Genomic DNA, 26,034 nt, shown 5'->3' on the forward strand with positions numbered 1-26,034 from the left:
ATCTGTGAACCCCTTGTCAAATCTGTAAGCCAGATTTTCTACGAACTTGCATATGTGCATTTTCAGATCATCACAGCAATCCGTATTCCCTAGTTGATCTTCCTCAACCTTACAACAGTGTGTTCCTGGGTTCATTCTTGATAAAGTAGGGAAGACTCATCTTCTTTGAGTCTGCCTCTTCTTTGAACCCTTTCTCTTCAGTCTTTCACTAATTTCCACTTGCTTGGTCTCCGTCACAACTAAGTGAATGGAGGTTATGAGAGGACATAGCATTCAGTAGGTGCTACCCTTTATCCAACAACATTTCAACTCGACTTTCGTGCATACCCTGTGCTGTGGAGTGAGTACCCACTTATTACCAGTGCTTTATCATATCTGTTCTTTCTCCATCCTTGTATAAGACCGTTCTCAGAGTGATATTTAAAAAGTACTCATGATGCCACTAAATTCTCCTGCCCTCCAGGATCATAGCTCAAGGTGTTATTTCTTAGATTTTTTTGTGTCATGCTAGTAATAAATTGCCTCCATTTCATGAATGGCCACTTTCCCCTTTATGTTATTGTAAACTCAGTTATGTGGGGTAATAAGATGGAGAGATTGTTATTCAAGCCATCATGTATGATGCCAAGGCTTCAATCATAATACAATTCCATTTGCTACTTCGCTTTCCCTTTGGTGATATAATTTTGCTTCCTAGCTATATTATTCCTGAAGCAGCTTTGTTACCCTCACTGATCTAGCTACATTCCTCTTCTTGCAGCAAGATTTTTATAGTAGTAGTATTATTAGTTTTGAAATGGCTAAACATTTTTCAGTTAATAATGAGTTTATTATTGAGGATCTCCAAGCTTCACCGTTGTTTGGCCTTATTCATTGCCGTATTCTCAGTCCCATAGTAAATATTTGCTGGAATAAATGAACAAATAAATCATAGTTTAAAAAACCATCTTCCCTTTATATTTTAATATAAGCAAGGTCTTTGTTTTATAAAAATGAAATGATTGGCCTTAGGAAGTCATGAATTATTGGTCACCAGATGAATTCAAACAAACTGGATGACCATTTGATGGGAATATCATAGATGAGATGCAAACATCATTATCTGGGTAGATTCTCACTAAATTACTTTCTGTCTGATATTCAGGTTTAAGTTAAAATCAGCCCGGAAAATTTGCTGATGTTTAAATATCATGCATAAATATGTCATAGGAAATATAAATCACAATCATGATGTGTATGGAGCGCTTACTCTTTATCAGGAACTGTGTAAAGTAAGTCCATATAAGTTATTTCATTTACAAAACAGCCATGTAAGTTCACAACTCTTATTACCCTTATTTGATAGGGAAGGAAACTGAGGCTTGGAGATTTTTAACTTGTCTAGTCGTGAACTATGGAGACAGGATTAAGACTCTGAGGTCTTTTAAATTGCTGCATTATACTGGCTTGCTGATGACCAAATACTGTTAAAAACTAATAAAAACAGAATCATTATGATTCTAATGAAGGATGCCAAAAAGTACACCTTTTACTCCCCACTCTCCCATCTCCCTCAATACTTGAGGGAATCGTTGGAAGAGGCGAGGTGAAACAGCCGTTTTCTTTCTAATAAGTGAACGCAGCAGCCTAACTTACAGTAAATTTGGCCCTACCACTGGACTTCATGTTTCATATTTTACTGGTTACACTAGAGCCCCCATAATACCAGTGCTGTCCACTTAGTTTCTATGAGAGTGGATTAATCTTCTGTTTTTATCTGCAAGTTATGCCTCCTGGTTTCTGCATTATTTCAATTAAAAATGTATTCAGCACACTGAATTGTATGCTTTAAAACAGTAAGTTTTATGTTATGAGAACTTTGTCTCAAAAAAATTTCAAAAAAATGTGTTCAAATTGCTTGTTATTCACAGAATTGGCTATAAAAAGCTGGACTTTATAAATGATGCCTAATTGGGACTGTTGACAAATACTTAAAATAGTTACCATTTATTGAGTGCTTCCTGTGTTTCAGATGCCAGGCTTTATATGGCTTATCCCATTGAATCCTTATTTTACAGATGAGGAAACTGAGGCAGTGAGAGGTCAGGTCATAGATGGTAGTGAGAGGCAGAGCTGGTTTTCAATTCCAAAGCCTGTGCACATAACTCCTTTGCAGTTGTACCATCCATGAACCACACTAATGATATAGTTGGCACTAGAAGTGCCTGTGGCTTTTCTTCAAGTGACTGATTTACAACTGGGTTGTAGCTTAATGTTCTGAGGTGATCTGATCATCTTTCTATTTAGGTTTAATTTAAGGTGGCAGAAACATTCTCATTTCATGTTGTGTGCAACCTTTTGGCGGATGAGACATGACCTTATTTTTATCATTTGATCTTGAGTTATGAAGGAGGTTGTTAAAATGAATGATGTCCTACCACTGTTGCCTATTTCTTCAAAGCCTAGTCTTAGTTTATATTTCTGCCATTGCAAAGGATATTTGATTAACAAGGGCATAAATTATTATAAAGGGTGAACTTTATTTCTGATTTTAGTTACTTCTCAAGATTATGAATAACAAATCAGGGCAACATGATGTGTTGAAGTGTGACAAATTATCTTCTTGGGATTTAAAATGTGATTTCAATTTAAAGTAGTAAATGCTCATTAAACATAAAAGGGAAAATAAAGGACAATACAAAGAAGGTTAAACTTCATACATAGTTCTGTCACTCAGTTGCTTTTAAAAATGTTAATACATTTTATTCCAATTATATATTTTCCCCATGGTCACAAATGTAATGTATTAGTTAGGGTTCTTGCTTGTAAGGTGACTTCGGGGGTGGTGGACAGGCAGGGTAGCTTACAGTACTGATGGGAGGCTGAGGCACCAGAATTTGGAGGAGGCAATAATCAAAAGTGCCTTGGCAGGTCAGCACACAGGAAGCAAGATGCAGAGTGACCTTAATATAGCTGACTGGGATGCTGCTGCCCTATCGCAATGTAGGGGTCCCTCCTCCCTCTCTTCCTTGCTGTGCTTCATCCATATACCCAGTCCAAAGGAAGAGTGTCAGATTGCTAAGATGTGTCATGGACCTGTCCCCGGCTGTACTCCGGGGAGGAAGACGGAGGATTTGACCTTTGCTTTTTGAAATGAAAAAAATATCTAACATGTTTTGGGCGTGCCCAACAGTGTTCTGAGTGCTTTCTTAAATTAACTCATTCCAATCCTCACGGAAGTCCTTTGAGGCAAGTGCAGTTTCTATCTTTGTTTTATAGTTGGGTAACCAGATGAGGCACAGAGAGATGAGGTAGCTTACTGCTACCAGGAGGGCTACCAGGATGTGAAGCGGAGGTCAGGCTTTTAGGGCTTGGGTGTTTAGCCACACTGATCTGCTGAGCCTTGGCATGGGGGGATAGGTGAGGGGAGGTCACCTCCCACTTAGATGCCACCCAGTGGGGGACAGGTGGAGTTCTGGAAATGAATAATATTTATTGAATTCTCACCACATGCCAGGCACACTTCTGTTTTACATCATTATTTATTTTTCTTTTCACTAGATGTTGTGTATTACATATCTATTTCATTTAAAAAAACTGAGCGAATGATGCTGATAAAAATGTAATTTTTGGTAAAATATTTAACTCTGAAGGGTTGTTCTTGTTTGTGCAGCATAGTGTCAGCCTCTGTGCTATTAAGGATAATTCTGGTGCCTCAAATTTAGGAATTCAATACAGGTGACAGTAATATCTAGAGGAAGAGATCAGACTGACAGCAGTGGTAGGGTTCTTGCCTCCATGTGGTAAAAGAATTGAAGGTATATAGCAATGGGGTGATGTGTTTGCTGATGTTATTTTTTTAAATGCAAATATCTCTCTGTCATTATAAAACTCACTAGTTGATTAAATAATGAATACTTGTTATCAAATAATAAGATAGAAGGGACTCTCTGATTGGTGTCTTCTGGATCAAAGACCAAACAACTTAGTGTTTTATTTATGCTTAATAAGTTTACACATGATTTATATTCTGGATTACTTAGTTTATTTTTTACCTTAAAATAGAATTTTACTATATATGTGTGTATGTATGTATTATATTAAAGAAGTAATACATAATTAATGGAGAAAATTCAAGGTTATAAAAATATTTGAGAAGGTTCTTGCATCCTTTCCCCCAAATTGTACTCCCCTGAGGTAACTACTGTTAACATTTTGGCATATATCCTTCTTGATCTTTTTTCCTCTAAACACACACACACACACACACACACACACACACACACACACACACAGAGTTTTCTCAAACTAAATGGGATTCTATAGAGCTTTTTTTAGTTTAATTAATATTGATAATTAACTATGGCATTATTTCACGTCAGAACCTCATGCTTTCAGAGAGTGGCATAGTGTTCCAGAACATGGATGTATAATTCCCCTATGAGTGGATAGTTGGTATTTTATCAGATATTTTTTTAGTGACAGAGACACCATTATCACTTTTTTTCTCCTCTACTCTCATTGGCCTTTGGTTTCATTTGCTAGTTCCTCCTCAAAATGTTAATGTGTCATTTCATCTATAATAATTCCCTGGGTAATCCCTATGCCTTCATGGCTTTCAGTACAGTCCCTATGTCTATGACTCCCAAGTCCTATTTCCATAATGGACCTCTCTCCATCTCAGACTGGTAGATCTAGCTGACCTCCCTACATGTCCTCTTGAATGCTCATTAGGTACTTTAAACATAGCATATCTAAGTTTAAAACTTGATTCAAATCATCCTTGTTTTTCTTAATTTGAGAATGCCTTGATTTCTTCATCTCTGAAGGATATTTTCACTGGGTATAGGATTCTGGCCTGATAGCTTTTTCTTTTGTCACATCAAAAATATTTTTCCACTTCCTTCTGGCTTTCATTGTTTCTTCTGGGGAATTCACTACCATTCTAATTGTTTTTTCCTATACATAACGTGTCAATTTTTTTTCTCACTGCTTTCAATATTTTTTTCTTTATTCTTAGTTTTCAGAAGTTTCGTTATGATCAGTATTCCTTTGAGTTTATCTTGTTTGGGGTTTGCACAGATTCTTGAATCTGTGAGTTTATTTCTCTGACCAGATTTGGGGAGTTTACAGCCATTATTTATTCAAGTACTTTTTTAGTTCACCCTCTTTCTCCTCTTCTATGGGCTCTGATTATAAAAATGTTAGAACTTTTGTTATAATCTCCCAGGGCTCGGCGACTGTTCATTTTTTTTCATTCTGTTTTGTCTTTACTGCTCAGATCGAATAATTTTTGTTTTGTCTTCTACTTAATTGACTCTTTTTTGGTCCCCTCCATTTTGCTGTTGAGCTTTTTATTTCAGTTACTGTATTTTTCAGTTTTAAAATTTCCATTTGGTTCTTCTTTATTTATTTGGTCCTTCTATTTCTTTGCTGAGGCTTTCTAACTTGTTTTTTTAATTTTTAAATTTATTTTTTTATACAGCAGGTTCTTATTAGCTATCCATTTCATACATATTAGTGTACATATGTCAATCCCAATCTCCCAATTCATCACCCCCCCCCCCCCCCCCCGCCGCTTCCCTGCCTTGGTGTCCATACGTTTGTTCTCTACATCTGTGTCTCTATTCCTGCCCTGCAAACTGGTTCATCTGTACCATTTTTCTAGGTTCCACATATATGCATTAATATATGGTATTTGTTTTTCTCTTTCTGATTTCACTCTGTATGACAGTCTCTAGATCCATCCACGTCTCTACAAATGACCCAATTTCGTTCCATTTTATGGCTGAGTAATATTCCATTTTATATATGTACCACATCTTCTTTATCCATTGGTCTGTCAGTGGGCATTTAGGTTATTGTAAAGAGTGCTGCAGTGAACATTGGGGTGTATGTGTCTTTTTGAATTATGATTTTCTCTGGGTATATGCCCAGTAGTGGGATTGCTGGATCATAAGGTAATTCTATTTTTAGTTTTTTAAGGAACCTCCATACTGTTCTCCATAGTGGCTGTATCAATTTACATTCCCACCAACAGTACAAGAGGGTTCCCTTTTCTCCACGCCCTCTCCAGAATTTGTTGCTTGTAGATTTTCTGATGATGCCCATTCTGACTGGTGTGACGTGATACCTTATTGTAGTTTTGATTTGCATTTCTCAAATAATTAGTAATGTTGAGCAGCTTTTCATGTGCTTTTTGGCCGTTTGTATGTCTTCTTTGGAGAAATGTCTATTTAGGTCTTCTGCCCATTTTCTGATTGGGTTGTTTCTTTTTTTAATATTGAGCTGCATGGGCTGTTTATATATTTTGGAGATTAATCCTTTGTCCGTTTATTTGTTTGCAAATATTTTCTCCCATTCTGAGGGTTGACTTTTCGTCTTGTTTATGGTTTCCTTTGCTGTGCAAAAGCTTTGAAGTTTCATTAGGTCCCATTTGTTTTTTTTTGTTTTTATTTCCATTACTCTAGGAGGTAGATCAAAGAAGATCTTGCTGTGATTTATGTCAAAGAGTGTTCTTCCTGTGTTTTCGTCTAAGAGTTTTATAAGTGTCCGGTCTTACATTTAGGTCTCTAATCCATTTTGAGTTTATTTATGTGTATGGTGTTAGGGAGTGTTCTAATTTCATTCTTTTCCATGTAGCTGTCCAGTTTTCCCAGCACCACTTATTGAAGAGGCTGTATTTTCTCCATTGTACATCCTTGCCTCCTTTGTCATAGATTAGTTGACCATAGGAGTGTGGGTTTATCTCTGGGCTTTCTATCCTGTTCCATTGATCTATATTTCGGTGTTTTTTTTTTTTTTGGCTGTACACGGGCCTCTCAGTGTCATGGCCTCTCCCGTTGCGGAGCACAGGCTCCAGATGCGCAGCCTCAGTGGCCATGGCTCACGGGCCCAGCCTCTCGGCAGTGTGTGGGATCTTCCTGGACCGGGACATGAACCCATGTCCCCTGCATCGGCAGGCAGACTCTCAACCACTGCACCACCAGGGAAGCCCTGTATTTCTGTATTTGGGCCAGTATCATACTGTCTTGACTACTATAGCTTTGTAGTATAGTCTGAAGTCAGGGGGTCTGATTCCCTTTATTTTCCTTAAGACTGCTTTGGCTGTTCATGGTCCTTTGTGTTTCCATACAAATTTTAAGATTTTTTTGTTCTAGTTCTGTAAAAAATGCCATTGGTAATTTGATAGGGATTGCATTGAATCTGTAGTTTGCTTTGGGTAGTATAGTCATCTTCACAATATTGATTCTTCCAAACCAAGAACATGGTATATCTCTCCATCTGTTTGTGTCATCTTTGATTTCTTTCATCAGTGTCTTATAGTTTTCTTCAGGTCTTTTGTCTCTCTAGGTAGGTTTATTCCTAGGTATTTTATTCTTTTTGTTGCAATGGTAATTGGGAGTGTTTCCTTAATTTCTCTTTCTGATCTTTTGTTGTTAGTGTATTGGAAAGCAAGGGATTACTGTGCATTAATTATGTATCCTGCATCTTTACCAAATTCATTGCTTAGCTCTAGTACTTTTCTCCTGGCATCTTTAGGATTCTCTATGTATAGTATCATGTCATCTGCAAACAGTGACACTTCTGCTTCTTCTTTTCCAATTTGTATTCCATTTATTTCTTTTTCGTCTCTGATTGCCATGGCTAGGACTTCCAAAACTCTGTTGAATAATAGTGACAAGAGTAGACGTCCTGTCTTGTTCCTGATCTTAGAGGAAATGCTTTCAGTTTTTCACCATTGAGAGTGATGTTTGCTGTGGGTTTGTCATATACGGCCTTTAGTATATTCAGGTAGGTTCCCTCTATGCCCACTTTCTGGACAGTTTTTATCATAAATGGGCATTGAATTTTGTCAAAAGCTTTTTCTGCATCTATTGAGATGATCATATGGTTTTTATTCTTCAATTTGTTAATATGGTGTATCACATTGATTGATTTGCATATATTGAAGAATCCTTGCATCCCTGGGATAAATCCCACTTGATCATGGTGTATGATCCTTTTAATGTGTTGTTGGATTCTGTTTGCTAGTATTTTGTTGAGGATTTTTGCATCTACATTCATCAGTGATATTGGTCTGTAATTTTCTTTTTTTGTAGTATCTTTCTCTGTTTTTTAAATTTTTTTTGCGGTACGTGGGCCTCTCACCGCCGCGGCCTCTCCCGTTGTGGAGCACAGGCTCCGGACACGCAGGCCCAGCGGCGGTGGCTCACGGGCCCAGCTGCTCTGTGGCACATGGGATCCTCTCGGACAGGGGCATGAACCCGTGACCCCTGCTTTGGCAGGTGGACTCTCAACCACTGCGCCACCAGGGAAGCCCTCTTTGTCTGGTTTTGGTATCAGGGTGATGGTGGCCTCATAGAATGAGTTTGGGAATGTTCCTTGCTCTGCAGTTTTTTGGAAGTGTTTGAGAAGGATGGGTGTTTGCTCTTCTCTAAATGTTTGATAGAATTCACCTGTGAAGCCATCTAGTCCTGCACTTTTGTTTGTTGGAAGATTTTTGATCACAGTTTCAATTTCATTACCTGTGATTGGTCTGTCCGTATTTTCTATTTCTTTCCAGTTCAGTCTTGGAAAGTTATACCTTTCTAAGAATTTGTCCATTGCTTCCACGTTGTCCACTTGATTGCCATAGAGTTGCTTGTATTAGTCTCTTAGGATGCTTTGTATTTCTGTGATGTCTGTTGTAACTTCTCCTTTTTCATTTCTAATTTTCTTGATTTGAGTCCTCTCCCTCTTTTTTTTTTTTTTTAAGAAGATTTTGGGGATAGGAGTTTATTAATTAATTTATTTATTTTTGCTGCTTTGGGTCTTCATTTCTGAGCAAGGGCTATCTCTAGTTGTGGCAAGTGGGGGCCACTCTTCATCACGGTGCGCCGGCCTCTCACTATTGCGGCCTCTCTTGTGGAGCACAGGCTCCAGATGCGCAGGCTCAGTAGTTGTGGCTCACGGGCCTAGTTGCTCCGCGGCATGTGGGATCCTCCCAGACCAGGGCTCGAACCCGTGTCCCCTGCATTAGCAGGCAGACTCTCAACCACTGCGCCACCAGGGAAGCCCCTCTCCCTCTTTTTCTTGATGAGTCTGGCTTATGGTTTATCAATTTTGTTTATCTTCTCAAAGAACCAGCTTTTAGCTTTATTGATCTTTTTTTACTGTTTTCTTTGTTTCTATTTCATTTATTTCTTCTCTGATCTTTATGATTTCTTTCCTTTTGCTAACTTTGTGTTTTGTTTGTTCTTCTTTCTCTAGTTCCTTTAGGTGTAAGGTTAGATTGTTTATTTGAGATTTTTCTTGTTTCTTCAGGTCGGATTGTAGTGCTAGAAACTTCCCTCTTAGAACTGCTTTTGCTGCATCACATAGGTTTTGGATTGTCTTGTGTTCATTTTCATTTTTCTCTAGGTATTTTTTAATTTCCTCTTTGATTTCTTCAGTGATCTCTTGGTTATTTAGTAATGTATAAAATAACCTCCATGTGTCTGTGTTTTTTACATTTTTTTCCCTGTAACTGATTTCTAATCTAATAGCATTGTGGTCAGAAAAGATGCTTGATATGAATTCAATCTTCTTAGATTTACTAAGTCTTGATTTGTGACCCAAGATGTCATCTATCCTGGAGAATGTTCCATGCGCACTTGAGAAGAAAGTGTAATCTGCTGTTTTTGGATGGAATGTTCTATAAATATCAATTAAATCTATCTTGTCTATTGTGTCATTTAAAGCTTGTGTTTCCTTATTAATTTTCTGTTTGGACGATCTGTCCATTGTTGTAAGTGAGATGTTATAGTCCCTCACTTTTCGACTTCTTCATTATAGCTGTTAGCAGTTGCCTTATGTGTTGAGGTGCTCCTATGTTGGGTGTATATATATTTATAATTGTTATATCTTCTTTTTGGATTGATCCCTTTATCATTATGTAGTATCCTCCCTTTTCTCTTGTAACATTCTTTATTTTAAAGTCTACTTTATCTGATATGAGTACTGCTACTCCAGCTTTATTTTGATTTGTATTTGCATGGAATATCTTTTTCCTTCCCCTCACTTTCAGTCTGTACGTGTCCCTAGGTCTGAAGTGGGTCTCTTGTAGACAGCACACATGTGGGTCTTGTTTTTGTATCCATTCAGCGAGCCTGTGTCTTTTGTTTGGAGCATTTAATCCATTCACGTTTAAGGTAATTATTGATATGTATGCTCCTATTCCCATTTTCTTAATTGTTATGGGTTTGTTTTTGTAGGTCCTTTTCTTCTCTTGTGTTTCTCACTTAGAGAAGTTCCTTTCGCATTTGTTGTAGAGCTGGTTTGTTGGTGCTGAATTCTCTTTGCTTTTGCTTGTGTGTAAAGATTTTGATTTCTCCATCAACTCTGAATGAGATACTTGTTGGGTAGAGTAATATTGGTTGTACGTTTTTCCCTTTCATCACTTTAAAAATATGCCACTCCCTTGTGGCTTGTAGAGCTTCTGCTGAGAAATCAGCTATTAACCTTATGGGCATCCTCTAGTATGATATTTGTCATTTTCGCTTGTTACTGTCAATAATTTTTATTTTTCTTTAATTTTTGTCAGTTTGATTACTATGTGTCTTGCCATGTTTCTCCTTGGCTTTACCCTGCCTGGGACTCTCTGTGTTTCCTGGACTTGGGTGACTATTTATTTCCATTCCCATGTTAGGGAAGTTTTTGACTATAATCACTTCAAATATTTTCTCTGGTCCTTTCTCTCTCTCTTCTCCCCTGGGACCCCTGTATTGCGAATGTTGTTGCATTTAATGGTGTCCCAGGGATCTCTTAGGCTGTCTTCATTTCTTTTCAGTCTTTTTTCTTTATTCTGTTCCATGGCAGTGAATTCCACCATTCTGTCTTCCAGGTCACTTATCCGTTCTTCTGCCTCAGTTATTCTGCTATTGATTCCTTCTAGTGTGTTTTTCATTTTAGTTATTGTATTGTTCATCTCTGTTTGTTTGTTCTTTAGTTCTTCTAGGTCTTTCTTAAACATTTCTTGCATCTTCTCGACCTTTGCCTCCATTTTTTTTCTGAGGCCCTGGATCATCTTCACTATCATTATTCTGAATTCTTTTTCTGGAAGGTTGCCTATCTCTACTTCATTTAGTTGTTTTCTTGTGGTTTTATCTTGTTCCTTCATCTGATATATAGCCATCTGCCTTTTCATCTTGTCTATCATTCTGTGAATGTGGTTTTCCTTCTACAGGCTGTAGGATTGTAGTCCTTGATTCTGCTGTCTGCCCTCTGGAGGATGAGGCTATCTAAGAGGCTTGTGCAAGCTTCCTGATGGGAGGGACTGGTGGTAGGTAGAGCTGGGTGTTGCTCTGGTGGCAGAGTTAAGTAAAACTTTAATCCGCATGTCTGCTGATGGGTGGGGTTGGCTTCCCTCCCTGTTGGTTGTTTGACCTGAGGCAACCCAACACTGGAGCCTACCCGGGCTCTTTGGTGGGGGTAATTGCAGACTCTGGGAGGGCTCACACCAAGGAGTACTTCCCAGAACTTCTGCTGTCAGTGTCCTTGTCCTCGTGGTGAGCCACAGCCACCCCCGCCTCTGCAGGAGACCCTCCAACACTAGCAGGTAGGTCTTGTTCAGTCTCCTGTGGGATCAGTGCTCCTTACCCTGGGTCCTGATGTGCACACTACTTTGTGTGTGTCCTCCAAGAGTGGAGTCTGTGTTTTCACCAGTCCTCTCGAAGTCCTGAAATCAAATCCTGCTATCCTTCAAAGTCTGATTCTCTCGGAATTCCTCCTCCCGTTGCTGGACCCCCAGGTTGGGAAGCCTGACATGCGGCTCAGAACCTTCACTCCAGTGGGTGGACTTCTGTGGTGTAAGTGTTCTCCAGTTTGTGAGTCACCCATCTGGCCGTAATGGGATTTGATTTTATTGTGCTTGTACCCCTCCTACCATCTCATTGTGGCTTCTCCTTTGTCTTTGGATGTGGGGTATCTTTTTTGGTGAGTTTCAGTGTCTTCCTGTCGATGATTGTTTAGCAGTTAGTTGTGATTCCAGTGCTCTCGCAAGAGGGAGAGCACTCCTGGTACTCCGCCATCTTGAACCAATCTCAGCCTCTAACTTTTTTTCATTTGTTTCAAGTTTGTTTGTTTCTATTGATTGTCTTTTTTCATTATATTTGATATCTTTCTGATTCTTGGTATGGTGTTTGATTTTGGGTTGAAACCTGGATATTTTTGTATAATGTTTTGAGACTTGGATTGAAACATGGATATATTTGTATGATGTTCTGAGACTTGGATCTCATTAAACTCCATATTTTATGTGACTTTCTGTGATAATGCACTGGCAGAGGATGAGGGGGTGTCATTTTGTTATTTCCAGGTGGAACTAGAAATCCAGGTTCCCTACTAGGCCTTCAGTTGACAATTAAGTGAGAACTTTTATTATTTCTGGATGAGGGGGTGGAAGTTCCAACTGCCCACATGGTCGCTACCAGACACTCTGGTAGGGATGGTGTCAGTACTGCAGGGTGATGGTGAAAGTTCTGACTCTCCACTAGGCCTCCTCTGAGAAGGCAGTGTGCTTTGTTACTAGGGTTGGAACATGGTCTCCACTGATGCCATGGTTCATCTCATTACTGGCTGACAGGGTTATAATTCTTGGCTCTCTACTTGGCCTTTGTTGGCACCACCCTGGCAGAGGTGTTGGGTACCTGTTTTCTGCCTCAAGAGAGTGAAAATCTAGACTCTCCACTTAGCCTTTGCTGACATGTTTGGGGATGGAATCACAGTTTTTCCTGTGGTGCTTGGCTGGAATAGAGTGGTTGCTCTCTAAAAGTTTTTGTCTTTCTGGGCTTCTCCTTTTTTGGTACTTTAGCTAGAATGAGCAGGCTTTTGAGGGGAATTGTTTTGTCTGCATCCATTGGTATTTCCAGGTTGCTGGTTTCTCCACCTCCAAGACTGGCATATATGAGGAAAAAGGAAAACCCTCTTCACTCACGTTCTGTTGTTACTCGCGCCCTGAGTGCCCTTTTGCATTTTTAAAAAATTTTCTCCATCTTTCAGACTCTTCTTATTGTTTGTTTTATAATATCCTGTTTAGTTGTACTTATTGGGAGGAATAGGAAAGGTGTGTCTATTCCATCTTTCTGGAGACAGAGGTCATGTACATCATTTTTGAGCTTTATTTTCAATGTGCCTCGTGTGATTCTTCTTCTCTGTGCAGGTACCTGGAACTGGAAAGCAGCGGCCATCGGAATGAAGTCAGACTGCACTACCACTCCTCCGGCAGCCACCATCCCCACACAGAAGTGTTTCCTTACATTTTGGCTGATGATAAGTGGCACAAGCTCTCCTTAGCCATCAGTGCCTCCCACTTGATTTTACACGTCGACTGCAATAAGTAAGTGAAATGTTCTCAGTTCAGGTAATGGAAGATTCTAAGAAATGACGGTTAATGCACATTACTTACCTGATGCTTCTTTGCAGAATATATGAAAGAGTCGTGGAAAAGCCTTCCACAGACTTGCCTGTGGGCACATCATTTTGGCTGGGACAGAGAAATAATGCACACGGATATTTTAAGGTATCTTCTGACTAAGGTCTGAGCATAAAGTGTAAATATAAATGTTTTTTAATGAATTTGGAAAAGTATGTTTTGCTTTTTATGGTGTAAAGCAAAATAATTTGATGTGTATAGTTTTTTTCTATTTGTGTCTATTTCTGTTTTAGTTTTTTGTTTTTTTTTACACTGGTGTTTAATTTAGCTGGTCAGCACTATTTTCTCTTTTTTTCCTGAATGAGTTTGAACTTTAAACATAACAGAGATGATCACAAGGCTCAATCAGGGCAGAGTTAACATCTTGAAATCAGGCATTCAGAATAATAAAAATCTAAAATGTTGATATACAAATAAACTCTCTACCTTTGAAATATAACCTTTGATGATACTTTTATTGGGGTGTTAATAATAGAGGATTAAAACTTTTCAATATTCATTATTCATGGTCTCTTCGTACTTCTAAAAGTGAGAAAGGAATACATATATATGCACAAATCTATCAAAGCTAGAAAGCAGTTATAATTTATATCTTTTTCTTATTGTCTATTTAGAGACACACTCCATGGAATTGCATCACAGGATCTAAAAGACATACCGTTTAACTTTCAGTATTTTAAGGTTGAGGAAATAAAGTTCAGAAAATTGCCTGATTACAAGCCCATAGTGTAATCATTTCCCCTCCAATGACTCTGACACTGCCTGTCTTACAGAAGAGGATCGGCAAATGGTTGTTAAATGAAAGAAGGATAGGTGATGTGTCTAACTCATGGATTTCTAGCTAGAGCAGGTACCAGTAACTTTAAAATTGTGTTCTAAGAAAGGTTTGTATTCCCAGAAAGCTATTTTTAAAACTCACTTAAACTGCTACCTGGAAACCAGGTGCTTTGAATGTGTTATTTCATCGAATCCTAGTCTTGTTAGCCTTGGTGCAGGGCCTTTTTAATTTTTTTAAAATCTCTTTTACATATGCATAAACTTGTTCAGAGAGTTTAAACAACTTATCCAAAGCCAGTCATGGGGAATTGATCCCATGCTTGTGAGTCCTGAAAAATCAGTGCTCTTTTCCCACATAAGGGATAGCAAGTTTTTGCTATAGGTGCCGAGTCTCTCCTCTATTTAATCATGGCACTCTTCCCCATGGAGCCCAGATGTGGCATCAGGAAACCTCACATGTCAGTTATGTGTACTACTCTAGGGGCCATCATTTTTACTGTAGACTGTAAATGGTGCTCACTAGATTTGGGCAGTGCACAAACTATAGAACTCTACATGGTAGCTTTGCTTTCATGTTGCTGCTACCAAGTGATAGGATTTTGTTGTATACAAGTTGCTTCCCTGATCCAAACCCCAAGCAAACAGCAGATCCAGCAATTGCCACATAGTATACATAAATATTTATCATTTACACTGACACTGTTTTTGTACCATGCTATTAATCAGATTAAATGTGTAGAAGATATATAGGCCAGGATTTGACTGGTAAATCTTGTCTTAATAATATGTTGGTATGTCACCTCTGTCATTAAATGTTCTATTTCCATTTTTCTAAAGGGATAAAGTGAAATATTACTTAAAGAAAATATACAAAGATGTTGAAGGAAGAGAGAGGGGTGGTGAATGAAAGGGACAGCTGGAGTGTGTCTGATGAGGTCGTTTCTGAGCTACCATTTGGCCATTGTTTTAAGAGCCTTGTAAGCTGGAAGCTAATTATATCTTAATGACAAAGGATGCATGTAAATCTCACATGTAAACATGTGATGTGACCTTCTGTGTAACATGGGTCATTTCCAGTTGGCGTTTTAAAAAATTTTAGGCTAAACTTTCTGTACTCCTAAGGACTCAGCACTAAGTCTTCCTGTAGCTGTTTAATAAATCTCTTGTCCTTTTTCAGTTGAGAAATTCACTTAAAAATATCCAACCAAGAAACAAGAAATGCTCAAATAAGCATTGCTCTTATGACTTAGCCTTTCTCTTGTTTTCTTTTTGATGATTGCAGTTAACTTAAAACGGGTATCAGTTTCACTGTTGTTGAAACCCAAAGTGATTTTCAGGTTGATTTTTAAAGGTCATTTTCAAGCCTTTCTTCAGTGGCTAACTAAAAATAACTTCCCCAGACACATACTATTGCCTCTTAATTATATCTTGACATTTAATCTTAAGGCTTTAAAAATATTATCAATAAGAAAGTCCATGGGTATTCATCTATTTTGCCTGCCTGATGTTTTTCTTTCCCTTTGGTTTGAAGTCAAAGCAATGTATTCCAAAAGATTTTATTCAGGGATTTTGGTGAGTCTATCCTGTAATGTTTCCCTTCATGAACTTGACTGTTGAACATAATTTGGGTAGATGAAAGTAATACGTCTTTTTCAAAATTTTTCTCACACAGGGTATAATGCAAGATGTACAATTACTTGTCATGCCCCAAGGATTTATTGCTCAGTGCCCAGATCTTAATCGCAGTAAGTCCATTAGTTCTCGCACCGTGTAATGAAAAGTATGCTTCTTGCTTAGTTTTGTCCAAAATGTCAGTTTGAAATTGGAGTTCTCATATATTAGTTGTCAGCATAGACTTAACCAGATTGAACTCCTTATAAATATAACTTGACCAATGTGGTGTTTGTAATTCTAGCCTGTCCAACTTGCAATGACTTTCATGGACTCGTGCAGAAAATCATGGAGCTGCAGGACATTTTAGCCAAAACATCAGCCAAGGTAAAAGCTCCTTAGAAATAGAGTCCGGGGGAGCTCAAAAATCCTTGAGGTTCCTTACAATTCCTTTTATAACCACAGTTGTTCACCTATGAGACTTTTCTAATACCCTACTGTGTACCAGGACTGAACCGAAATCCCTGCTCAAGAAAGGGGCTTATAAATATTCAAACCCTAGCCATCTGTATAACAAATGATTCAGTAAATCAAGAATGAGGCAGATTACTACACTGCTTATTATGACAATAGGATTTATTGTTTAATTTAGTTTTTATTATTATTTAGTTTTTCTTTGCAAGGAAGGAGGCAAGAGGACTTTGTAAAGAATATGAGCACTAGAATTATGTCAAGGAAATGGTCCCACGAAATCTTTCTACCACTATGTTACAGTTGTAGGAATATTGTCTGTCTTAAGCCTGTATCAAGTTTACCTATAGTTTCACCAGGCTGTTGTCTTGTTGCATAGCAGTTACTTATGACCTGGAAGTTGTGTTGTATATCAATGATTTGTTTCTGACCCAATATATATTCTAAAATTTATGTTTGCAATTGAGCAAACATAGTCATGAAATTAAACAGTTTTAAAAATGGAAAATGCTTCTCTGCATTGTGGATGATGCTATTTTGACATAGCCTTCTTTTCCATCATATAAATCCTGCTTTTTTCCCCCAAAGGCAGGGGGCAAGTTTACTACAAAAAGAAGAGGGGAAAAAATCCCTTCTTTTAAATTAAAGTCTTAAGTCATTTGCAGCAACATGGGCAGACCTAGAGATTATCATACTAATTAAGTAAGTCAGAAAGAGGAAGTCAGTTACCGTACGATATCACTTATATATAGAATCTAAAATATGACACTAATGAACTTACCTATGAAACAGAAAAAGACTCACACACATAGAGAACAGACTTGCGGTTGCCAAGGGAGAGGTGGGTGAGGGAGGGCTGGATTGGGAGTTTGGGATTAGCAGATGCAAACCATTATATATAGAGTGGATAAACAATAAGGGCCTACGGTATAGCACAGGGAACTATATTCAATATCCTGTAATAAATCACAATGGAAAAGAATAAAATGAAAAAAATAAAGGCTTATGTATATTTATAATAAATAGTTGATGGGCACAGCCATCATTACAGTTATTCACCTGAAAAACAGTCAGATGCCTGTTGGAGTATTTTGCCTTTTCTGCATTGCTGGAATCGTGAACAATATGAGCCCCTTCCTTTGTGCCACAGCTGTCTCGAGCCGAACAGCGAATGAATAGATTGGACCAGTGCTATTGTGAAAGGACTTGCACCATGAAGGGAACCACCTACCGAGAACTCGAGTCGTGGGCAGACGGCTGTAAGAACTGCACATGCCTGGTATGGCTTTTGTTGGAGTTCAGACTAAGGGAACTCAGATGTCCCCACCCTTCAAAAATTTATTAAAACAATGTCATCATGAAAATTTCGAGGCCCATTTCCTCAAAACACAACACTAAAGTGCCAGCAAACCTGGTCAAATCTAAAGGACTGTGTTGCATTATTAAAGACACTTTCTAGCCTATAAAGATGATTACAGTTTAAGAATGCTATAAAGTTTTAAGTTTACTGGTCCACACATAAAGTTAACAATTTAAATTGGGTCAGTAAAGGGATTCCCAAAGGATTCTATCCTGTTATCCTTTACTTTTCCAGGGATTTTCCCCTCATGTTTTATTAATGCATTTTGATAAAACTAAGTGCAACAGGAAATACTGTGTCCAGATTGGGCTGTACAAACAAATAATGGAGTTTAAATAATCTTTAAAAGTTTACTAATACAGTGGAATACAAATTATAGAGTATAAATAAGTTTGAGTTCTCTAATTGCTCACTAATTAAGTAGAATATTTAGTGCATTATTATTTCAAACATGTAAGTTCATTTGCAAAGACAAGTTCAAAATGAGTTTAGTTTTGAACTTTTAAATTCCATATGAATTATCTGTTAAAACTGGTTGACTGGAAAGAAGTCAGAGGTCTAAAAAATTTTTTCCCAAGTTCATCCAGTTTATTCAAAAGTGGAAGATCATGATGTGAGAAGGTCAAAGTTAGTGTGAAATAACCATACATGTGTGTATGTGTGTGCCTGCTTTGTATGATTTCTATTCAGGAACATATATTCCTATTAAAGTATTTTACAAGTATTTTACTGTATTTTACAAATACAGTAAAACCTTCCCAACTTGTTAAATGGGTGCCAAAAATCAAATTGAGTAAAATACAAGATGTGGTATGTGAAGTCAGTAAAACGACTTGAAAAGCAGCTAACCTACCTGGGAGCTCTGGGTGACCTTCAGGAATCAAATTTCTTGAGGTCCCCTTTCCCCGTTTGGCACCTCTTGTGATGATTGTCAGCATCAATTCATGGTGGTGGCCTGTCCAAGCTTAAATATCCTTGGGAAGATTTCTGCATCCTGAGACTGGGTCTCCAGCACAGCAGCAGCTATTCCAAAAATCTCCTCGTTTGTTGATGCTCATTTTGTGAGTCATCTGGGGAGACATGAGTGCCCCAGGCTGACCCTCAGCCTGCTGTTTCCCTGTCAGCAGGTGCCCTTCCCTCCACAACTTCCTCATCCACTTCACAACAGGAGGTGAGAACTCTAGCTCAGTTGCTGGACAGAAGGTGGAGCCAATCACCATCTGTGTTATGACCCAATTTATTACTGTGGGTTTTACTGTATTATGGGTTTTGCTGTATAATAACCAAAGAGAATAGTGGTATTTATGACATTTTACATGAAGAGTTTGAAATTTAAGAAATATATTAAACAATACTTGAAAGCTACCAAGCTGCAACTTGGAAATTCTTTAAAATACTGTTTTCTTCTCAGAATGGAACCATCCAGTGTGAAACTCTGATTTGCCCAAATCCTGACTGCCCCCTCAAGTCGGCTCTTGCATACGTGGATGGCAAGTGCTGTAAGGAATGCAAATGTGAGCATAACTTTTATGATGAATACTTTTTTGGCAAAAATAAAGCTTTGTGTTAATAAATATTCACCCATCATTGGTTTAATCTGGGTAAGCCAAATAGCTTTTAGAAATGATGGAAATACCTTCTCTATTTTGGTTGAGCAGTTCTTTTCCACTTAAAAGTGCTATACTTGTATTTTAGCAAGAAAGTTTTTCTTGAGGAATCTATTCTGTATAGTGACAGTAGTGGCAAAGATATGTAAGAAACTTAGTGGAAGGCACTTCTCTCATTAACACTGCTTGATACAAATACCTCTCAACTAGGTTGAGAATAGTCCACACTCAGTCAAGATAAACAAGAAAATCCAAGATACAAGTGACCTTCAACAGCAGAAGACACAAAACTCTATTAGTCCAAACCACAGAAATGCACATTGTTATAGGATTGTCCAGTGTGGACAGGGCAGGGCCATGATCTTAATTCATAAAAGAGGCTCATGCCACTGAATGAGGAAGCCATCTGCCTTTTAGCAGCTGTTGTATGCAGTTCAATTCTGATGTCTGGAAATGCTCTTTGAATCGATAGCTATCCTCAAATGGGTTCTAAATCATTTATTTAATAACATAAATCATTGCATCTCTGTTACTTACATTTTAAAAGATTGCCTTAATTCCATGTTAAAAGTGGCATTTAAAATTTAGCTATTATTTTTTTTTTTTACCATGCAATAGTAACATATATGAAAACTGGGTTGTTATAAAGTTTGCAGACTATATAGGGCTGTGTAAGTGCAGTATAAGCATACACACGCATGCATGCGCACGCACACAAGACAGAAAGGGGGGAGGGCAAGGGAGAGGGAAGGAGAGGGAAACAAAAGTAACAGCTGCTTTTTCTAGGGTTTTTATGCTCACTGGTCTCCGTTACCACTGCCATACCTTACTCTTGCCTACGCAGTGTGCAGGGTGCTCCTTCTGGCGAGAGTGACAAGTTATCAGAGAAAAATCAGGAAGTCGCTTTGTAGTCCATTGATTTAATTCCCTCAGGAGCTCATGTATATTTAATTTTGTTAGACTTTACCTTGAAGCCAATGCATTTCATGAGAGTGTATTAGCCTAGTCAAGTAGATTTGGCTGAACCAGGAAAGGTTGAATGTAGTCGTTCTCACACATGTCACCAGCTAATTTCCTTGGTGAGGGGTAATCTGAGTTCTTCCTTGAACTTGTATTAATAATGAAAAGCTTGTGATGATATTCTGTAGTTTTCTTTGTAGATGCTTGGAGGTAGGAGGAAGAAGGGCCATCTATAGGGCTTTATATTCATTACACAACAGTGGCAGGAATCATACTTTTGGCTTTTCTTTCTTTCATCCTTTCCACTGATACTTCTCCATCGTTACCTGTGAATATTTACATTCACATTTACATTAAGTGATGTTGATTTTATTAGAGACAGGCTGATTGGAATAATGGACCATCAGGATAGATGGATTAGTCAGAAGTTGTGAATTTCAGTTCTGCTTTTACCATTTGTCTCTGTTACCAACAGTAAGCTGCCTATTCAATCAGACTGCTTGAAATCTTCCCAGAAAGCATGTAGTTAGACTTAATAAAATGGTAAAATACTTTGAAATTCATTAATACAAAGTGCTTCTGGCAGACTTTGGTGTTAATGATTGGAAATCAACTGTATCTCACACATAAAATAGTGAAAGCTGCAAATAAGTGATCAATGAGGGGACCATAGCATCACTGGAGAAGTGTCAAAATAATTCATTTGAGTCTTCCATTTCATACGGTTAAAAAATAATAAGGATTAGGTGACTTTGTCTTTCTGGTCACATTCAGTGATATGAGTGCTGTGGAATATAAAGGATTTGTGTCCTATAGTTGGTTGTATTTTGAGTATTTGAACCTCTGATTCTGATGAATTCAACATTTTATGAGGGCTAGCATGATATTTTCAGTAAACACCCATAGATTTTTTTTTTTCCTACGAGAAATAAGTATTTAGTTCATATGGTAAATATTATTAGAGATTATTTGGGAATGTGTCTTAGGCACAAATTGTTTTATGCAGAAAAGAAATGACATAACTTTTTATTGAGTATAATTTATATACTATATATATGTATATAGTATATACATATATACTATGTAATTTACCCATTAAAAAAGTGTACAATTCAGTATATTTTAGTATATTTGTAAGGTTGTTCAACCATCATCACTGCCTAATTCCAGGACATTTTCATTATGCCACAAAGATACCCCATAACCGTTAAGAATCATTCTGCACCCCACTCTCCTGCCAAACCCTGGCAACCGCTAATCTACCTTCTGTTCCTTTGTATTTGCTTTTTCTGGGCATTTCATATAAATGCAATATACAATATCCACATGCATAAGTTTAAAAACAGTCACTAGAAATATTTCAGGAAATGTGCTTCTGAAAAGTTTTGCAAAAAATATTTTATAAAGGATAAATAATATTTACAGTAAATTTAATAATCATTAGCTGGCTTGTTTAGGTAGTTCAGATTTTCATATGTGCTGAAAGTGGGAGAAGCTAATAGTTATACAGATCCATGATGTTCTGTGTGTGTGTGTATGTGTGTGTTTCACTGTTACATATGAGGGGAAGGAAACAGTATCATTTTCCTATGTAAATTTCCCCAGTAGCATCAGTGTTATAATTTACGAGAACTTAATTTCAGTGGAATATAATTTCTTTGTGTTTTACTTTTTAAAACACAAACATAAGCCTTCCTCTTTATTATTATTATTATTATTTTTATTGGAGTAAAATTGCTTTACAATGTTGTGTTAGTTTCTGCTATACAATGAAGTGAATCAGCTATATGTATACCTATATCCCCTCTCTTGGACCTCCCTCCCAGCCCCCATCCCACCCATCTAGGTCGTCACAGAGCACCAAACTGAGCTCCCTGTGCTATACAGCAGGTTCCCACTAGCTATCTGTTTTACACACGGTAGTGTATTTATGTCAAACCTAATCTCCCAATTCATCCCACATTCCCCTTCCCCCTCTGTGTCCACATGTCTGTTCTCTACATCTGCATCTCTATTCCTGCCCTATAAGTAGGTTCATCTGTACCATTTTTCTAGATTCCACATATATACGTTAATATACGATATTTGTTTTTCTCTTTCTGGCTTGCTTCACTCTGTATGACATACTCTAGGTCCATCCACATCTCTACAAATGACCCAGTTTTGTTACTTTTTATGGCTGAGTAATATTCCATTGTATATATGTACCACATCTTCTTTATCCATTCATCTATCGTTGGACATTTAGGTTGCTTCCATGTCCTGGCTATATAGTGCTGCAATGAACACTGTGGTACATGACTCTTTTTGAATTATCGTTTTCTCAGGGTATATGCCCAGTAGTGGGATTGCTGGGTCATATGGTAGTTGTATTTTTAGTTTTTTAAGGAACCTCCATACTGTTCTCCATAGTGGCTGTATCAATTTACCTTCCCACCAACGGTGCAGGAGGGTTCCCTTTTCTCCACACCCTCTCCAGCATAAAAAATGGGCGGAAGACCTAAATAGACATTTCACCACAGCCTTCCTTTTACACACTGCACTCATTTGATCTTTGAAACTCTTTGGCCCGATAGCCTTTTTAATGGCATAAAATTAACAAAGTATATTCTTTAGTGAGAACTATTTAAAGAGATTAATCATTTATTGTTTCTAAAGCCCTCAGAAGGGAAAACATGTAACCTAACCGCTGAACTGTTACTCTGCCAAGGCTGAAAGGAATGAAGCACTTCCACGCGGCCAGTCCTTTCTGGTGTCCTTTATTTACTGCTTTCAGCCTTGCTGTGTCAGAGCTGTTTGTGCAACTCTGAGCAGCCCTATTTTGCAGCCTCCTTTATATTTTCCCTCTGTAACTTCAGCTCTAGCCCTTTATCCAAACATAAATACTGTTGAATAGTAAGAAGGTTGTTGTTCTGGGAAAGAAGTCAGAGAGAACCAAGCCTGTCACTTTTCTTTATTTGACTGGACATAAGCAAAGTGTTGGGAGGAGGGGCTAAACCTTTTATGCCTCTACCATTGAGCCACTGTGGTGGAGTTAAACAGAGGGTGAAATCCAAAGGCAGGAATCCAGTGCCAAATCATTAAGGTAATAATAGTCCCAACTATAATGAAGTCATATCACTTCCTCAGATTAGAAGGCACATACTTGGCTCCTCAGGCGAACCTCACAGTAACTGTATAAGGTAGGCATTGTCTCCATCTTCCTCATTAGAGGGATTATGTGACTTGCCCAAGAACACACATTTAGTTAGATGTGCCAGAGAAATTCTATCTGAAAGTGCTGTGCTTTGCCAGCCCACTTCCCTCTTCAAAACCACCTGCTATAATTAATCTCAGTGATGTACTTTCATCGATTGGTAACTAAGCTTACCATACAAAGCCATTTGGGGTTCTGGCTAAGTCTAGGTGAAATTACAAAGTAAGCAGAGTACCGCTCTGCTTACTTTTCAGCCACCTCTTCCATACCCTTTATTCCAGTCACAGGCTCTCAACTAGCCAACAGCAAGATTGACTGACTCAAATTCAAGGCAGCTCTAGAAAATGTAAGTCTAAATATTTTGGGTGACATTAAATCTGAAATAGGATGAAGTCAAACTAATTAAAGTACATAAAATCTCAACCCAGTTTAAAAAATTGTCAGAAAATAATCAACTAAAGTTCTAGGAAGTAGAAAGTTACTAAAATCACTGAACTTAGAAAACATTTTTAAAGTATTCAGTGAATTCATTTATTTTCTTTCAGTGGACTGTAGATTCAAGTTTGAACACAGACCTCTGCTTCACAGAAAAAGTGATTCATGAAAATAGGGAATCTGAAGCAAATCTGAACTAATGCTGTAATGACTTTTGCAGAAAAGGCTGTGTTTTAATAAACAACAACAAGGAAGGCGGATTTCCTCTCCATTTCTAGAAAGGCATCAAATACAGGAAATGTGAATGTGACCATCAGAATTGGTTGGTGCTTGCCTAGTAGCCATAGTTATTTTAATTGGTGTTTTCTCAAAGAGGCCAGATTTATATGAATGAATTAAAATCATTATTTTGGCTGAACAAAATCAGGGGTTTAATATGTAATATAGATTACATTTTAATATGTTTTGTGCTGATTCGACATCATATTGTTTTAAACTTAATTTAAAAACCCTCGTAGCTTAGATAAAATGGACTTTTGATATCTTTGCATATTGAGTGGTTAAGCATGTGGGTTATAGAGTTAGATTTTCTGGGTTTGAATTCTGGTTCTACTGCTTATTAGCTTATTAGCTGTGCAACTTTGGTCAATTTACTTAACCTCTCAGAGTCTCAGTTTCCTCATCCATGATATTATATGTAAGGGTTGGTGTGAGGACTGAATGAGTAATATATGTAAAGTGCTTAGAACAAAGTTACCTATTATTGCTGTTTTTATTAAAAGAATCATTTATGTTTTTATTGATGAAAATACAAACTAGTGAAACTCATTTGGTCATAGATCTTAAAGCTACATAGGACCTAGAGATCTTCAGAATAGCAATTTGCTTTTGAGGAGGTAAAGCTTCAGTATCCCTATTTTACATAGGAATAGTGAAGCCAGGGAGGTTAAATTGCTTTTCTAAGATCAAACAGTTAGTTTGTAATGCAAGGTAAATGTTTTTTCAAATTCTGTTCTGATATACAGTACTACTCTTTTTTTTTTTTTTTTTTTCCTTGCGTTATGCGGGCCTCTCACTGCTGTGGCCTCTCCCACTTGCGGAGCACAGGCTCCGGACGCACAGGCCCAGCGGCCACGGCCCACGGGCCCAGCCGCTCCGCGGCACGCGGGATCCTCCCGAAACGGGGCACGAACCCGCGCCTCCCGCATCGGCAGGCGGACCCCCAAGCACTGCGCCACCAGGGAAGCCCAGTACTACTCTTTTTTAAGGCCATTCCGCCCTCAATATTTTGGATAGGTCTTGACCAAGGTTTACACGTGGAACCAATTTATCATGCTTTATATATTCTTTTGAGTCTGGCTTCTTTCATTCAAAATCATGTTTGTGAGATTCATCCATATTTTTGCATGTAGATGTCATTTATTCATACTTATTGCTGTATATGTTCCGTTTGTGTTAATGTATCACAATCCAGTCTATTATTGAAGAGTGAGTTAGGTGGTTTCCAGTTTTTGACTCTATAAATAGTCCTTCTATAAATGTTCTTTACATCTTTTTTGGTGTTATGCATGCCTGATGGGTATATACCTTAGAATTGTTTGGCCACGGGGTAAAAACTGTTTTATTCTATAGCAAAGCAGTTTTTCAAAGTGCTTATTCCAGTTTGGCCTCCCACCAATGGTGTATGAACATTCCAGTTGCTCCACAGTCTCACCCACACTTGGCAGTTTTGGTCTTTTTAATTTTAGGCATTATGATAAATTATACTGGTACATCATATTGTACTGTAGTTCAAATTTGCATTCCCCTGATGACTAATGAAGATGAGCACTTTTTCGTACATTTATGGACCAATTTCCCTAATTTTAAATAATAGAAAATAAGAGTAGATTTTAAAATACAAACATTTCCCCAAAGAACATTTTTCTTGGTTTTTTTTGGTAGAAGATGGTAGTTTTGGAGGTTTGATTTTTATTTTCATGTTAGCATGCAAATATGGATGATCTAGCCCTGTCACTTAAAATGCATAGCAAAGTAGGGACAGAGATTAAATGACAGTCACTCAAGTAATTTGGGGATTTTTTAAAGAAAGGAATGGCAGTAATGAAACTGACTCACAGACTTTTAAACATGTGAATATAGGGAGGAGGAAGAAAAAGCAATGGGATATAGTTCACCAAGAATC

General features: G+C 37.9%; 1 protein-coding gene across 1 annotated transcript in view; it reads left to right on the plus strand.

Moving 5' to 3' along the window:
• NELL2 (neural EGFL like 2) overlaps window positions 1-26,034 on the plus strand; it is a gene marked incomplete at its 3' end in the record, with an annotated part of 344,840 nt that overhangs the window by 75,331 nt on the left and 243,475 nt on the right. The window contains exons 4-9 of the mRNA XM_007471548.1: window positions 13,160-13,336; window positions 13,423-13,519; window positions 15,882-15,954; window positions 16,125-16,207; window positions 17,442-17,570; window positions 19,063-19,165. Coding sequence (XP_007471610.1) covers window positions 13,160-13,336; window positions 13,423-13,519; window positions 15,882-15,954; window positions 16,125-16,207; window positions 17,442-17,570; window positions 19,063-19,165 — 662 coding nt within the window. The remainder of the gene's footprint in view (window positions 1-13,159; window positions 13,337-13,422; window positions 13,520-15,881; window positions 15,955-16,124; window positions 16,208-17,441; window positions 17,571-19,062; window positions 19,166-26,034) is intronic.

The sequence above is a fragment of the Lipotes vexillifer genome, unplaced genomic scaffold, assembly GCF_000442215.2.
Source record: "Lipotes vexillifer unplaced genomic scaffold, Lipotes_vexillifer_v1.1 scaffold794, whole genome shotgun sequence".
In the NCBI taxonomy this organism is placed as follows: domain Eukaryota; kingdom Metazoa; phylum Chordata; class Mammalia; order Artiodactyla; family Lipotidae; genus Lipotes; species Lipotes vexillifer.